Source organism: Larus michahellis, chromosome 3 (assembly GCF_964199755.1).
Source record: "Larus michahellis chromosome 3, bLarMic1.1, whole genome shotgun sequence".
NCBI classification, from domain to species: Eukaryota; Metazoa; Chordata; class Aves; order Charadriiformes; family Laridae; genus Larus; species Larus michahellis.
The window spans coordinates 23,385,597-23,399,874 of record NC_133898.1 but is presented as its reverse complement, the minus strand read 5'-3'; the positions used below and the strand labels follow the sequence as shown (position 1 = coordinate 23,399,874).

Sequence of the window (14,278 nt, the reverse complement as noted above, 5' to 3'; positions counted from 1 at the left end):
GGTAGAGCGTTATGTCCTAGCGTATGGATGCAGAGTCTGTTTATCTTCTGGTGGGACTTGGGTGATGGATCCTCCAACCAGTGAGCCCATCTAGCATCTGGCACGTACCTCTGTGCGCTTCAGCTGGAGATCGGCTACACGAAGGGGTTTAATCCATCTCCGGTTGGAGGCTGGTGTGTATCATGGACTTGCTTTTTCTCCTTTAATCCTCTGTCAGCTGCAGCACCTTCTGAGCTCTGGGGAGGGTCCAAGACTCTACTGTGCTCAGTACCAAACTGGCAGAAGATGAAGTTAAGTCTTATCCCAGCACACGTGCAGAGGAGAGTGCTGTAAGAAAGGCTGGACTGCAGGTTTTGGACTGGACCTCCAATGCCAGTCAAAACACTGCAATATCCCACAGGGGGCTCTGGGGTGGCTGTCCTCAGATATGTGGGCTCTGCCTCATTTGGGGAACCCCCCCACTTGCATGAACAGTGTTTGCACAACTCCAGCTGTTGCTCACCATCGCGCTACCCTCCTTACCCCCTGCCAGAAAGCACACAATTTCTACTGTCTGATTTCACAGTTCCCTCACCATAAGAAACGAACCTAGGCAGCGAGACGGAGAGTGCACACATCAACTCCCACAACTGCTGCTTGCTTCAAGATCTCCCAGACACTGGCATTTTGCAAAAAGACCCCACACTGAACTCATTCTGTGGATCCTTTATTGCTTTCACAATCTTATCTTTTCAGTAGTTTCCCGAGAGCCTGTGAAAAAGACACGGATCTATTGATTAAACATCATCTTCAGGAATCGAGTAAACGCACGCTTGAAGACAAAGTCACATTCACTGGCTGTTTCCACCTGAACGTCCCTGGTCGAAAAGCCGTCAGAAGAATTGTGGGAAAGCAAACAGTGTTACTGAATAGTAGCAATGGGAGCAGCGATATGAATGGCATGAGAGCGCTACTGGTGCCCTCCTCTGAAATGTAAGCCTAGACAACCTGTCCATTTGGGCCGGGCTTTCCCAGTTGCATCTCTGAGCGGAAGAGACAGAGGGACCGAAGTTTTTACCATACTGTCCGTCTGACATTCACCCAGGGAGATTTCTTCATTCCCTGAGCTTCTTTCACATCACTCCACTCCAGCTTTGTGTCTGGAACCTCGTCTTCAGGCTCGGGATCCTCGCGGACATCCCCCTCAGGCAGTGCCACCACGATGGGCAGAGGGCCCTGCTCCTCCCGGAACTCCACTACATAGAGACTCTTCTGGTTCGCTAGCTGTTGGTGAGTCTCCTGGAGCAGGAAAGAGAAAAGACAATCAAAGCAATGATGCACAATGTTGGTTCACTTCAGGTCAAATTCCACACGGTATATGGGGTAGGGAAAAATAAAGTCATTTACTAATAAACAGTTTAAACCGTGTAAAATAAATGACTCGTCAGTCTCGTGCTCATGGGTTTCAAATGAGCTAATTGCATAAGCAGCAGGAATTCAGGTAACTAGACTGGAAATATATTAGCATTACAATGTCATCCTAGAGGAATTTGCCTCTGGAAAGTATCTGGCCAGAAAAGGCACATGCTGCTAACAAGGACGCACGTTGGCATGTCAGTAACGTGCAGTTTTTATGTCTTTCTATGGATACAAATTCTGCTTTGACAACAGTAAAGTGCTTATTACTGCCCTGACAGGTAATATTGGCTAATATAATCATACGAATTTAACATTATTTTCAACTATACCTCTTCCTCCTATACAAGTCGTTTTGTTAACACTCAGAATTTAGAGAATAAATGTCTACTGGGAACAGGAAATTTTTCCCATTCAGGGCAGTCAAGAACTCTACCAAGTGCACATCCCTCAAAGCAATAATCTATGCAGGCGGCCTTTTTTCCATTCTTCTGTTCATTCTGTGGAAGATTTCTCAGAGACAATGCATCGGAAATACATGAGAGACTTCCTCAAGTCTGATTAACCTCAGATACTGATAAGCATCTGTAACTATCTCATTAGGCAAAGAGGATCATAACCCCCTCCCAGGCTAAGCCGAGAAACTTGGCTAGGGCAGGGCAACAGATTTGACAACTACAGCTTTGCAGGGCTATATTGGGGATCTAAGCAGCTAAATCCCGGCAGCTACCAAGACTTCATGACCAAATGAGATAACTAGGAATTTCCAAAGGCCTGACTCATCCTAAGGCTGGTGTTCAAAGGAAGTCAGACGAAATGCTGCATGTTGCATCTTTCCATCAACCACAAGCAGCTGGCTCGTCTCCATTGTGACACTTTGAGTTTGACAAAATGACACCACCTCCCTGATTCATTTCAGAGATCTTAATTATACCAGCGACAGAGGCAGCTGTGACGTTCAGTCCTTAGGCAATGAAAACTCAGAATGCAGACAAACATGCAGCAGCAACCAAAGCTGCGCCATGACTTCCTCTGCCCATTATTTTTTGAATGTCACCAAAAATACTACAAATGAAAGCCTAGAAATTCAGATCTCTCCTGGCGGCATTTGGCTGCGGAACAGGCACAGTTACATACAGCTGCTTCTGACTGGACAATTTCATACAGCCGCTGAGGAACTACTCACATGCTGATTTTGTTTTCTCTTTGGAAAAATAATTCTTTTTGAGCCTAGAATATAAACTGTTTGACCACAAAATATTACAGTATCAATCCCGTTCTGTCGCCTGACTGAATGTATAGAATCGTGGAGAGTGCAATCTACCTGTTGTGTCAAGCCTTTAAAGAGAGCTCTGGTGATGTTAATCAAGTTTTTGGATCCAGAAACCTTGGCGTACATGTCTTTAATGCCAATTAGTTTGCAGATGGTGATGATAGCTCGGTGGCAATGAAGACCATACCCTGGGGGAAAAAAATACAAATTAGCGTTATGTGGTTATTCGTAAGCATACAACTTAGCTAAGGAAGAAGAGAGAACTAAGACCTCTTCTTTGCTGTTTTTGTTACCTAGCATGTGTTCTAACACATTGTATCTTAAAAATGGCAAAACCGTTCTGGGAAGACCATTCTTCCCAGTCTCACAGTCATGCTAATGTAAAGATCTTGTTGTTTTTTTTTTTTATACTAAATACACCCAACTTAACATACTGCAAAAACAAATGACAATGCCACCACCTATAAACTCTAAACATAAAAGCACAGAAACTGCAACCTGAAGAAATGGTTACTACCAGAGGTGAGGGCAGCATTCCTTAGAAAGACCGTTGGCAGCTTTAGAAGAATCTTCCACAAACATACCCCACAGCCCTGGCAACACTCCTCTCCCACTCAGCAGAAAAATAACACCCAAGTACTTCCCCAAACTAAAAAAATTTAAAATAATAATTTTAAAAAATTAGCAGAGAAGCAGGGCAACAAGTTCACTTAAAAGAGCATTAAAAGGAAGCCATTACAAGGGGAGAGGATCTAAATGTAACTGGATCCCGGCCAGGACTGTCTTTTCTAAAAAACGAAACTTACATCACTTCAGAACCACTTCCTTTGCAAATTCAGGTGACAAGCTGCTGAATGACAACTTCAGTAACTCCTAATGATGGCAAATCTGACTTTAAAGTCCTCGTTCACATACATGATGGAGGGATTTAAACTGGACTCCGAAGCTGAAGGGTTATCAAGCATTGGAACAGGCTGCCCAGGGAAGTGGTTGAATCACCAACCCTGGAGGTATTTAAAAGACATGGAGATGTGGTGCTGAGGGACGTGGTTTATAGTGGTGGTTCTGGCAGTGTTAGGTTAATGGTTGGACTCGATGATCTTAAAGGTCTCTTCCAACCTAGACGATTCTATGATTCTCTGCTCAAGCACTGCCGTCCTTTGGGCTTCCTTCCAGAAGGACCCTGCACTAGAAGCAATGTCAGCATCTCTCATTCCCAGGGACATTGCTGCTGGATGAGGGGCCCACAGTGCCTTCCTACATCCTGAGCTTGTGCTCAAGACCTCTGTTGAACACAGAGCAGGCAGAGATATCGGGAAGGGAAGGAAAAGGGAAGTCCAAAGAAGCCTGTGGGCAATAATGCTCCAACAGAACAGTCCGGTCTAAACACAGAGCTGCTGGGAAAGGGTGAGTGCCCACTGACACTGGCGTCTCTTGCTGCTCACAGGCCTTTGGGTAGCCAAATAAAACCTACCACATTTTTATTTTATTCAGCTCTTGGTGGGCAAAGCTTTGAGCACGGAAAGTGGGACTGAAGCTGCTGCAAACCGAGGAAGGCGTCATTGCACCCACTTATGCCGAATTCACACCATGCAGTGGATCTCCAAAACGTGAGCCTGTTACTTGTCTCCTGATTTAGTCACCGCAGTTCACCAGCTTCACAGTCTATGCAAAATATAATAACCACCAGCCACGAGGTATGCTTTTCCCCTCCAGGTTACAAAAGCTAGCAGAATGCCGTGCACTATCCAGAGAGCGAGACAGCAGGGATTACCAAGGAACCGCGCAGAGATACCACCTCCTTTCTCCTGGCCCAGCAACTGGCATGAATTCACTTTGTTATTACATTAGCGGCACAACATGAAGAACAGGGAGTGGAAATAAAGCAGGTAACAGACTCCTCACAGTTAAAACTACATTGGAAAGAGCAAAACACTCTATGCTTGATTAAAAGAATTGCTTTTTCTAGAAATACAGAAAGAACAAATAAGCATTGTGACATTCATTTGCTTTCAACTCACTGTTCAAAGCGATAAGATCATCGCGAAAAGTTTGTCTGCGTGGTGTGGAAACCACAGGCCAAATTACAAAAGTTTGTCATGTAACAACTTGTAATTTGTAGGTGACTGGTGAGGAGAGACAAACTTCTTTCAAAATCCACAAACACAACAGAGGTTTGCATGTCATCCACATCCATCTCCATCATAGAGTGTTACATTAGCTCCAATGCATAATTATAGTACATTAGTGTTAATTGCAAATGGTTTCTTAGACTTGCTGATTTTAATGAAGGAATTCTTTTTTTGAGGAGTCTAATTTTGCTCTCTCGTTCCCCAGAGAGACGTGTTTCATGTGGCCTAGCTCTATTAATCTTGAAAAATTGGTTTGTTATAGTTCTAATGTATCTTACTTAAAAGCTGAAAAGCCAGGTTATTGATTAGTCCACTCTGCGGGATACTCTTGCTGCTGAGCAAACGAGGAAAAAAACCTATCTATTCCAGTGCTGCATGTTTTATTGTGCCAGTAAGTCCCTTTTTCTTTCAACCTATAATTGGAAAAGAAACTATAACCATCCAAAGCCATTTGTTCTGCCATTTGAGAAAATACCGGTTTTTATGCTACAAGACGAAGTGAAGCTTTAGACACAATTATATGTGAATGACCTCTGAGAGGCTGTTTGTCAAAGTTTCATTTTCAGCAACTTAAAAGCATTTAATTTCCGGTAGTTTTATGGTTGCTTTTGTCTCGTCTCATCTCAATGAGGTTTCTGCAGATTTGTTAATACGTGAAACTCAGAAGCCAGCAAACCAGTCCATCGGTCACTGAACAAAATTTATTCCTAACACAAAAGCAAATGATTCCACCTGCAAACTCCAGCTGCGGAGAAAAAGCTGTGCTCAGACATTTTTCCCTTGCCTGTGGCACCCACCCTGCCTTCCTGCAGTTAAATTCAATGAGGCCTATACAAGAGAGCAGGGGCATTTAAATTTTCTCACACTGGAGAAGACAGAAACGTAAGCAAAAGAAGTATTTAAAATGCGTCCTTCCTATAACCTAAGACAATCTTCTGGGTAGCCACTAACAAGAGTTTGGAAATAGAACATCCGCTTCGCATCCCCACTAAGGGACTACTCTGAGTGAAGTTCACATTCGGATGTTTGCATTACATTGCTTTTTTAACTTGGATTTACACTTGCCTAATACGAAATCCTGACTGTACGATGAAGGTTTTCTCCACTTTGCAGGGATTGGGAATACATTCAAGAAAGGAACATTTAAGCGCAACAGTGACTTTACCTTTTCTACTAAAACATTAGGCTTTGCGATCATTTGCTGAGGTAGCTGCCCGAGTCCTACCTGCAGGAACTGGAAATAAACTGCCAGCTGTAATTAGGCAAAGGGAGAGGCTTCAGCATACGTAACTGTACAGCTGTACTGCCATCAGCAAACAGAAGCAATCTTTTAGACTTTAAGGGAAGACAGTCTACATACGCCATGGTCTAATGTAAAAGCTATGAATAATTGTAATTTTTTTATACCTATTAATTACAGCTCTGTGCTGGGCTTCACAGCCGCATAAGTTTATTTGACAAACTGTTTTGCATTTCCCCTTATTAATTCACATAGGAGCTAATTTACACTACCTACAGACGTATCAAGGCGGCTAGCAGAGTCCTCTCATGACTACTTTAATAGTAAAATCAAGTCAGAAATGAAGATTAAGAGATGTCCACACTCCAAAAGGTAGTATGTTCTGCAGCACGGATGAGCAATACCCCCAGCAGTTTCCAGCCAGCTGACACATGCCAGAAACAGGAGCGACATGGAGTGGCGGCAAATATGAAGTCCAGAGTCTGCCTCAAGTTAAATTGTCAAAAGAGGGCTTGAGTGGGGTCACCTCCAGCATCTGCATGTAAGCGAGGAAGCGTCTGCAAGGTTTCGTTAATGGAAAAGTGCTTTCTGGGAAATCAGCATGCTGAGGTGCCTCTCTCAGGCCGGTGGGGTAATATTAATCATAAGGTGACCCTGATTGTTCTTGCTTCTCAGATTCATTAATGTTACACGTCAGCTGAGGTGGGAAGGTATGTCTTACTCTATGTTCCACTACAAGAAAATAATATCTACTGTGAACCCTCCTTTAGCATTTAACACTAACCGCATTATTTGTCTGCACGTGCACAGTCAGATGTGTAGTTCAGTTCTGCTACTGCTGCTCCGTGCATGTTTTTGCTTCATTATATTGAAGACTAACTTCAAGTTTCTTTTAAGTGGCTATCTTAAAAAGTATAGCCCAAATTACCCAATTTACCAATTCAAAAGCTCCTTAAATGCAGAAAAACTGCAGAAACGTAAATGACAGGACAGTCTGACTCCATACATGTTAACTTGTAAAGATTTTTCTAGTCACATGCTATCAATTTACTGTCACACTGATTAAAAAAACCCTCATCCCAGAATCAAAACGTCATCAAACAGAAATTGCGTTGAAGGTTCACAGCAATTTTGGATGTTTTCAAAGTACATTAGTAACTCTGAACATTAACAGTTAGATTCCCATATTACTAATGTGACAGTGCAGAACAAGAATATTAGATACACAAAATTAAATAGTATGTCCAAAGCATCAATGCTTCAGCTTACTCAAAGGCTGCAGAAATTGATGAATTAAATAGTTGAACGTGACAGTGTTCTGACTGGAAAATCATCCCAAGGTTCTGACTTATAAGCTAGTCATTAAATGCTCTTGCATTTTAGATCTTATCATAATGAAACTGAAGTGATTTACAACGAGTTAGCCCCATAAATGAATTCGTTTCCTATTCGTATATTAAAATTAGAGGACCAATTAAGGATGCTGAGCAGCAAACTAAATCTGTTTTCTACAGAACAGCAACTAAATTTATCTGTCCTGAAAGCAAAGTTAGGCTAAACAAGTCAAATCAAACCTTTGTACATAAAGGTCTAAATCAAAAGATTCATGCAAAGAGATGACCTCATGTCATCACTGCAGGTCTGCAAAACAGAAAGACCCTAGAAGGTAAAATGAATCACACTGAAAACTGCAATGCATTAGAAATAAGCTAACCATTAGCTCCCCAAACTACCTCATGTGTTAAAACTTTTTTATGCTGCAATCCCTGAAGAACGCGGCAGCAGTTTACAAGGTTGCTCTGGATGTTTCCCTGTCACCGCAAATGACTGGCAAAGCACATATTGCAGCAGCTCTGAAGGTGAGGAAAAGGATAGCAGAAAGTCAGCAATGTGTCTTCAAAAGGTCAGTGTTCATGCGGAAGCTATTAGAGCCAGCGCACACACAACCGGGGGACAATGTGAGGTGGGCTGTGGACTTCTTCGAAGAAAAGCATGAAGGGAACAGTCATGGCCATCAATTTCCAGTCCCATGACAAAAATCTGTGCTGTGTCTTGCTGGTGCAGAACTGCTGACACTAGGCGTGATACAACTGGGAGGAAAGTGAAGAACAGCTTGCAAAGATGGAGAAATGAAAACACTGCTACTGTGTAACAATGACATGGTCTTTGTGCTGGTACAGTGCACCACAACAAGCCAGGGTAGATAATGCCTCTGGTTTCCACACTGGGAGCTCTTGATTTTAGGGAAAATAAATGGTCTCGGGGAAGCAGCAGGCTGTGTGCTGTCCTGGCTCCAGCTCATGACCACAGGTAGTCCGAGGCAGTGGAGCGAGGGTATCTGCCCATGCCATCCCAGGGTGGGCTTAGGAGGGACAGGCACACAGATGCGGCTTGCACTCTTGTTCCCATTTGAAGCACTCCCACTACCGTGTACTAAACTACCCTTGAATCTTGTCTTAAAAACAGCGATTAAAAATCACTGCAAAATAATGGAACAAGCCTAGCAGTTCTCCAAAGCATGCGTGGGGTATATGGTGGGAAGAAAAACCTGCATGGTTCTTCTAAAGGCCTTTGCCTCCAACATCTATGCTATTAGATTAGACTTTTCCACGCCTAGGTAATTTAGAGCAGAAAGAATTACACTTAGGAAGCACGAAAGAAAACAAGGAAGAGAGCTGCCACCAGTGTAAGAGGGTCAAACCCCAATTTACAATAACAAAGCCATGTCATCAATGGTAGGTATTTCTACTGAAAAATAATTCATCATCTTCAACATTTAAACATGGTAGACTAGCACCACATGATCCATCTCTGAAGTAAACAGACATTGCACAAATGTAAAATCAAATAAATACCGGTCAGTGATTAATAAAACTTCAATACTTCCAGGCAGCTTTAATTACCTTTGTTTTGCTTCTTCATGCGGATGGTTGTGCTTTTAAATTTCACTGTAATGTCATGGTAAACTGCAGGGGAGAAAAAAAAGGCATTACAGCTAAATTCCTGCTTTTAGAAAAGCTTCAGCTCAGCACACTTAAGGACTACCTTTCTTTTTCAGAACTGTGAATGGGAAGTTGGTTTTACTCTCCTCTGAGTTCTTTAAAGGGAAGGGTTAATTTAGGTAAATTTCTGGACTGGATTAGGAATGTTTACACATCTGCGAATGCTATGTTACTACTGTATACAAAACCAAGCTTCACTTGAGAAATATGAAGTGTGCCTCTAATGATCCTCAGTTAGCTTTGAAGTGAGCTCACGTGATACAATTTAACCTTCTTCCTCATACTCAGGTTTTTCTAATAATTCAGCTTTTAACCTAAGATTTCCCCATAGGCTTCAGCGTTCTTGGATTTTCCATACAGAATATTTACCATTACAGTCTCCCTGCTTCTCTCTGCTTCAAAAGGAACCCCAAACTCTCATCCTTGTGTGAGTGGCTGTTAAACACATCTGATTCAGTGGCTCAGTCTCTGCACAGCGGGTTCTAGCACTGCGGTCAAGATGGCTTGGAGAGCACCTCTACGTTAAGTAGGAGGGAAAGCACGAGGGAAACACCACCCAGTTTTTAATCAAATCCCCAATCTGTTAGTGTGAAATAATAACGCTCGAGGAATAGGCTCACGAGGATAACTGCAGTTTTGTATTTGTAAGCTGAAGCTTCAGTATACTGAATATTTATCTACATAATGCCTTGGTTAAATATTCATAGACTCAGTAAGGTACTATTTTTCAAATTTTTTCTGAAAGATAACTCAATATTTGCTCTACTGGTACCACGTCTGACGTCAGAGAAGATTTGTATGGTATTAAATGGAATTAACAAAAAGCTACCATGAAACGTCAGACTGACTTCTCCAGCCCACGTTCTCCCCAGCTGCTGAGCTCTGTCATCTTACACGGACTGAGTCAACAGGGAACCTTCTCTGACACTCAAAGGGGAAAAGCACAGAGGAGCTCACTGCGGGGAAGAGATATCCAGCCAGTGTCTGACTTCCTTAACTCTCATCTTGCTACTACCCCCTTCCCCTGCCCCCATTTTTAAAGAGCCTTAAATACTATGCATAAAGCATGCAAATTTTAAACGTGCAAAGGCAGGAGACTAGAAGGGAGATAAATCTCTCAATAGTTTAACAACATCTTGTATTATGGAATCGTAACTTTTCTTTGTGACTTTCCTACAACTGTTGATACAAACCTGAATGAAAGTAAAGAGTAAACCACATATTCATTCCAGGTAACGGCGACTTAATTTTACCCAGGGACTGCCAGACGCTGTACTCTGACATTACCACCGTCTGGCTAGAATAGGCTGGGGCTAAGATTTCATACAGCAATGCCGAAGAAACAAAATAAGGCACAAAGAGTAATAATACAATGCAACAGATCAGTAAGGTTTTGGTTAACATCTTTTTATGCTTTGTAACTAGTTGCAACCACTTCTTGTTGGTATATTCAGTATATATTGAAAGTTAAAGGAGTCTAAAAATATCACGATACTTACTTGTGTGGTTCTGATACGTCTCTATAAAATGTAAGCAGTGTATCGCTTTATTCTTTGCCTAAGGAATAAAAGCAGAAAACATTTTTTCTTGAATTTTTCTGCAAAAGATTTGAAATTTACCATTGTTCAGGTAACTAGACAGAACAAAGCAAGAAAGAAAACTTAGAAAAACAGGTTTGCCACACCTAAACGATTTACTTCGTGGAAACTAAAATGTTCTCTTTAAAGAACCACTTTCTCCTAACAAACTAAATATTTTAAAAGATTTCTCTAATATGGTAACAACTTTATAGAACTTTGTGTACTTTAGCATTACTACTTGGATAGATTAGTTGAACATTACAACAAAACATAGATTAATGTATATGTACAAGTAACATTTTGAAGTCTAAACAGGAGCCTTAATAAGGTCATTATGCATTTGTAAGAGAAAAATTCCTACGCACTAACTGTATAAGCAGGTTGTATGCTATATAGATATTGGAAACAAGTGAGCAAGAGGGGACAGGTATAGGCCATAGAAAAGGGAGTAGAAAGAAAATAAAGAGTGCATTAACAGAATGTCATTGCATGGCAACCTCATTACCCATGTCCAAAGAAGAGCAATGATACTGGTGAAGGGTCTAGAGAACAAGTCCTGTGAGGGAGCTGGGGGTGTTCAGCCTGGAGAAAAGGAGGCTGAGGGGAGACCTTATCGCTCTCTACAGCTACCTGAAAGGAGGCTGTAGCCAGGTGGGGGTCGGTCTCTTCTCCCAAGCAACAGGTGACAGCACAAGAGAAAACAGCCTCAAATTGTGCCAGGGGAGGTTTAGGATGGGTATTAGGATATTTCTTCACCGAAACGGTTGTCAAGCACCGGAACAGGCTCCATATTCGTGGAGTCATCATCCCTGGAGGTATTTAAAATTAGTGTAGATGTAGTGCTGAGAGACATGGTTTAGCAGCAGCTTGTCAGTGTTAGGCTACTGGTCGGACTTGATAATCTTAAAGGTCCCTTCCAACCTAAGTGATTCTATGACTATTTGTATCAAGATGGGCAAATCATATACATGGACTCACTTCTTTGATTAGGCTACAAAAGATATTGATATAATTCAATCAACATACTTTCCGTAAAGCATTCATCCTGTCACCTGCTTTCCCCATTGCAAAACCTGCAAGACAAAAAAAGAGTCATTTTATTACTGAGAAACACATGAGGCAGGGCCTTCAGAAAGCAAAGGGGGGAAAAACAGAGAACTTCACAAAGTCCTTTAAGTTACCTGTTACTTCCACAGATCACACTCAGAAAATGGTCCAGAGGAAAACACAGAATCCACAGAAAGTAAGTTTAGGAATTATAAACACCTAAACAACTGGATGCCAATTGCTTGTTGTCAAATGAAAACAAATAAGGCTTAAGTTATTTCTTTTGTGTATTTGTCCAAACAATTGAATAGTGTGACTGCTTCACCCCAAAAAAGTCCTGTCTTCTGCTTAGAAAGAAAGAAGGGAAGGAAAGGGAAGCTGATGCAGATATATCAACTACGTCTGTACAGAGTAGCTGTACAGGAGACTGGGTTTCTATTAGCGGAATAGAGAATGTGAAAACCAGGTTTAACAGAATAGTGCCTTTGCAAAAAACGCATGCCTGTAGAACAGAGAAAAAAACCAGACTGCCAGTTTACAAACAGCTACCTAATTCTCTCTGCACCCTCAGAACTACTCCTGTTTACCAGGTGAACTGTGGTAGCGATGAAGGGATTTCACAGCAGTCTCAGAGAAGTTGCAGTCGGCTCAGAGCAGGACATCAAATCAAATGACTGCATGGAATGAATAAGGGGACGTGACGACTGTTTTTAAAAACTCTGCAGTCCAACGATGCCAAGGTAAAAACCATTTAACTTCAAATCAGCCGATCTAGCTTTTTTTGTCCTTTGACGTTGCTGTTGTGTCAAGTAGGATTACCTGTATCCAAAAAGCCTAATCCAAAAATCAATGGGATTGGAACCCATCGGCTGACACTGACTCACTGATTTCATGCAGACACTACAGGAGAAATGGGCTGAAAGGGGTCTAGCAAAGAAACACCATTCTGAGCGTTGTGGTGCTACAAGCAAAGAGGACACGACTGCAAGCCTGGAGCCTGCTGTGGAAGCAGCGGACAGCCAAGGGTAGTGTCCGCTATCAGCTGCCTCCTGAGGCAGCTCTCCCTGCGCACACACCAACCACGCAGAGGTCCTGCACAAGAAAACGCAAGGAAACGGTGCTGTTCTTTCAAACGCACACACAGAGCACAATAGCAGTGCAATAATGCTGTGAAGTCACACAATAGATTAGAAAATGCCAAAACCAAAGTCACCCGGGCAACCTCAATTCAATCATTCAGCACACATTGATTAAACTGATAACATGTTTCATGAAAAAGCTTTTCAAAGAAGAGGTAGGAAGAATTTTTTTCAGAGTAACATATCTTTCTGCTGGAGAACCACACCTGAAAATTTATATATAAATTTTCCTCCCCTCCAAACTGCAATTAAAATTCAGCTTGAGGCACACATCTGGACTTGAATCTTTCACATAAATGAAGTTCTGCAAAACTGTAGCTGACTGGAAATACAGTTGTCTTATTAAAGCTCCCACATACATCCCATCATCAGAGATATCTATTCAGCTCGTAATAAAAGCAGACTATTTACATCAAAAAGGCGGATGTTCTGCATATATATTGAAAGCAAGATTTTCTTTACTAGAGTTATATATCAATGCAACTGCAATTTCCTGTACTCTGCCACCAATATAATACATGCCATATTTCTACCTCCTGATAGAGGTAGGAATCCTCTATTATTTGGATTATACTATTTGGTTTGTTTACTTCACAGCTATTTACTTTGTATTTTTTCAGCTGATTCTTCTTTTAATTCTGCTCAGCTGTCTTATCTCTAAGACCATTCGAGGTCTAAGGGGCATTTTAATGCACGTCAGTTTATATCCACAAAAGAATGCATGAAAACCGTCTCCTTATGGAGAAAAACTAAGCAGGTTCAAGGGTGCTTCTTAAATAAAACATCCTGCAGCAAAAAAAAGATATCTTTAACTCCCCGTATTTGAAAACGGAGGTAAAGATAAACGCTATTTCCTCAATAACAGAACTAGAAACCTGGAACAAACTCATTGCTGTACAGGGTGGTTGCATAGTTCCTTTACGGGTGCCTTTACGATGCCTTTAAGTGGCATTAGCATTGTCTTGGAATCTGACTCATCCCAAAAGTTGGCTACCAAAAGCAAAGCGTGTACCATCAAATGAAGGATGGCCAATAATTTTTGTAACTGACAAAGTGAAACAGAAAATCCTTAAAAGAAAACATACTTTTCTGGGAATATCTGCTAGCCTTTACAGATTTTTTTAAGATGACAGTGACAGTTTTGGGTTTCGTTTTTCTTTTTCAAAAAGACAGTGACAACCACATCATGGAATTTGTGGTTTTTGCTTTACCAATATGTAATATGGTTAAGTATTAAATATCCGATATATAAAGAACTGGCTATACCATTGCATTGAAGTACTAACATGTGCTTGTCAGACTTGTCTGGCCTTGTCCATTTTCTTTTGGTTGGTTGGTTGTTATTTTTTTTAAATGGGACCTGATCATTTAGAAAATTTGCACACAGAACACAGAAACTCCTTCAGCCTTTTCTACGCTGAGCTGCCCATCAACAGCAATAACTGATGCAACTAAGAATTTCTCTTGCAA

General features: G+C 41.6%; 1 protein-coding gene across 1 annotated transcript in view; it reads right to left on the bottom strand.

The window, feature by feature from the left end:
* Positions 1-690: 690 nt before the first annotated feature.
* Positions 691-14,278, bottom strand: part of MRPS5 (mitochondrial ribosomal protein S5) — a 59,390-nt gene continuing 45,802 nt past the window's right edge. The window contains exons 7-11 of the mRNA XM_074579146.1: positions 11,649-11,695; positions 10,542-10,599; positions 8,944-9,006; positions 2,720-2,856; positions 691-1,278 (exon numbers count right to left, since the gene is read on the bottom strand). Coding sequence (XP_074435247.1) covers positions 1,054-1,278; positions 2,720-2,856; positions 8,944-9,006; positions 10,542-10,599; positions 11,649-11,695 — 530 coding nt within the window. The 3' untranslated portion in view covers positions 691-1,053. The remainder of the gene's footprint in view (positions 1,279-2,719; positions 2,857-8,943; positions 9,007-10,541; positions 10,600-11,648; positions 11,696-14,278) is intronic.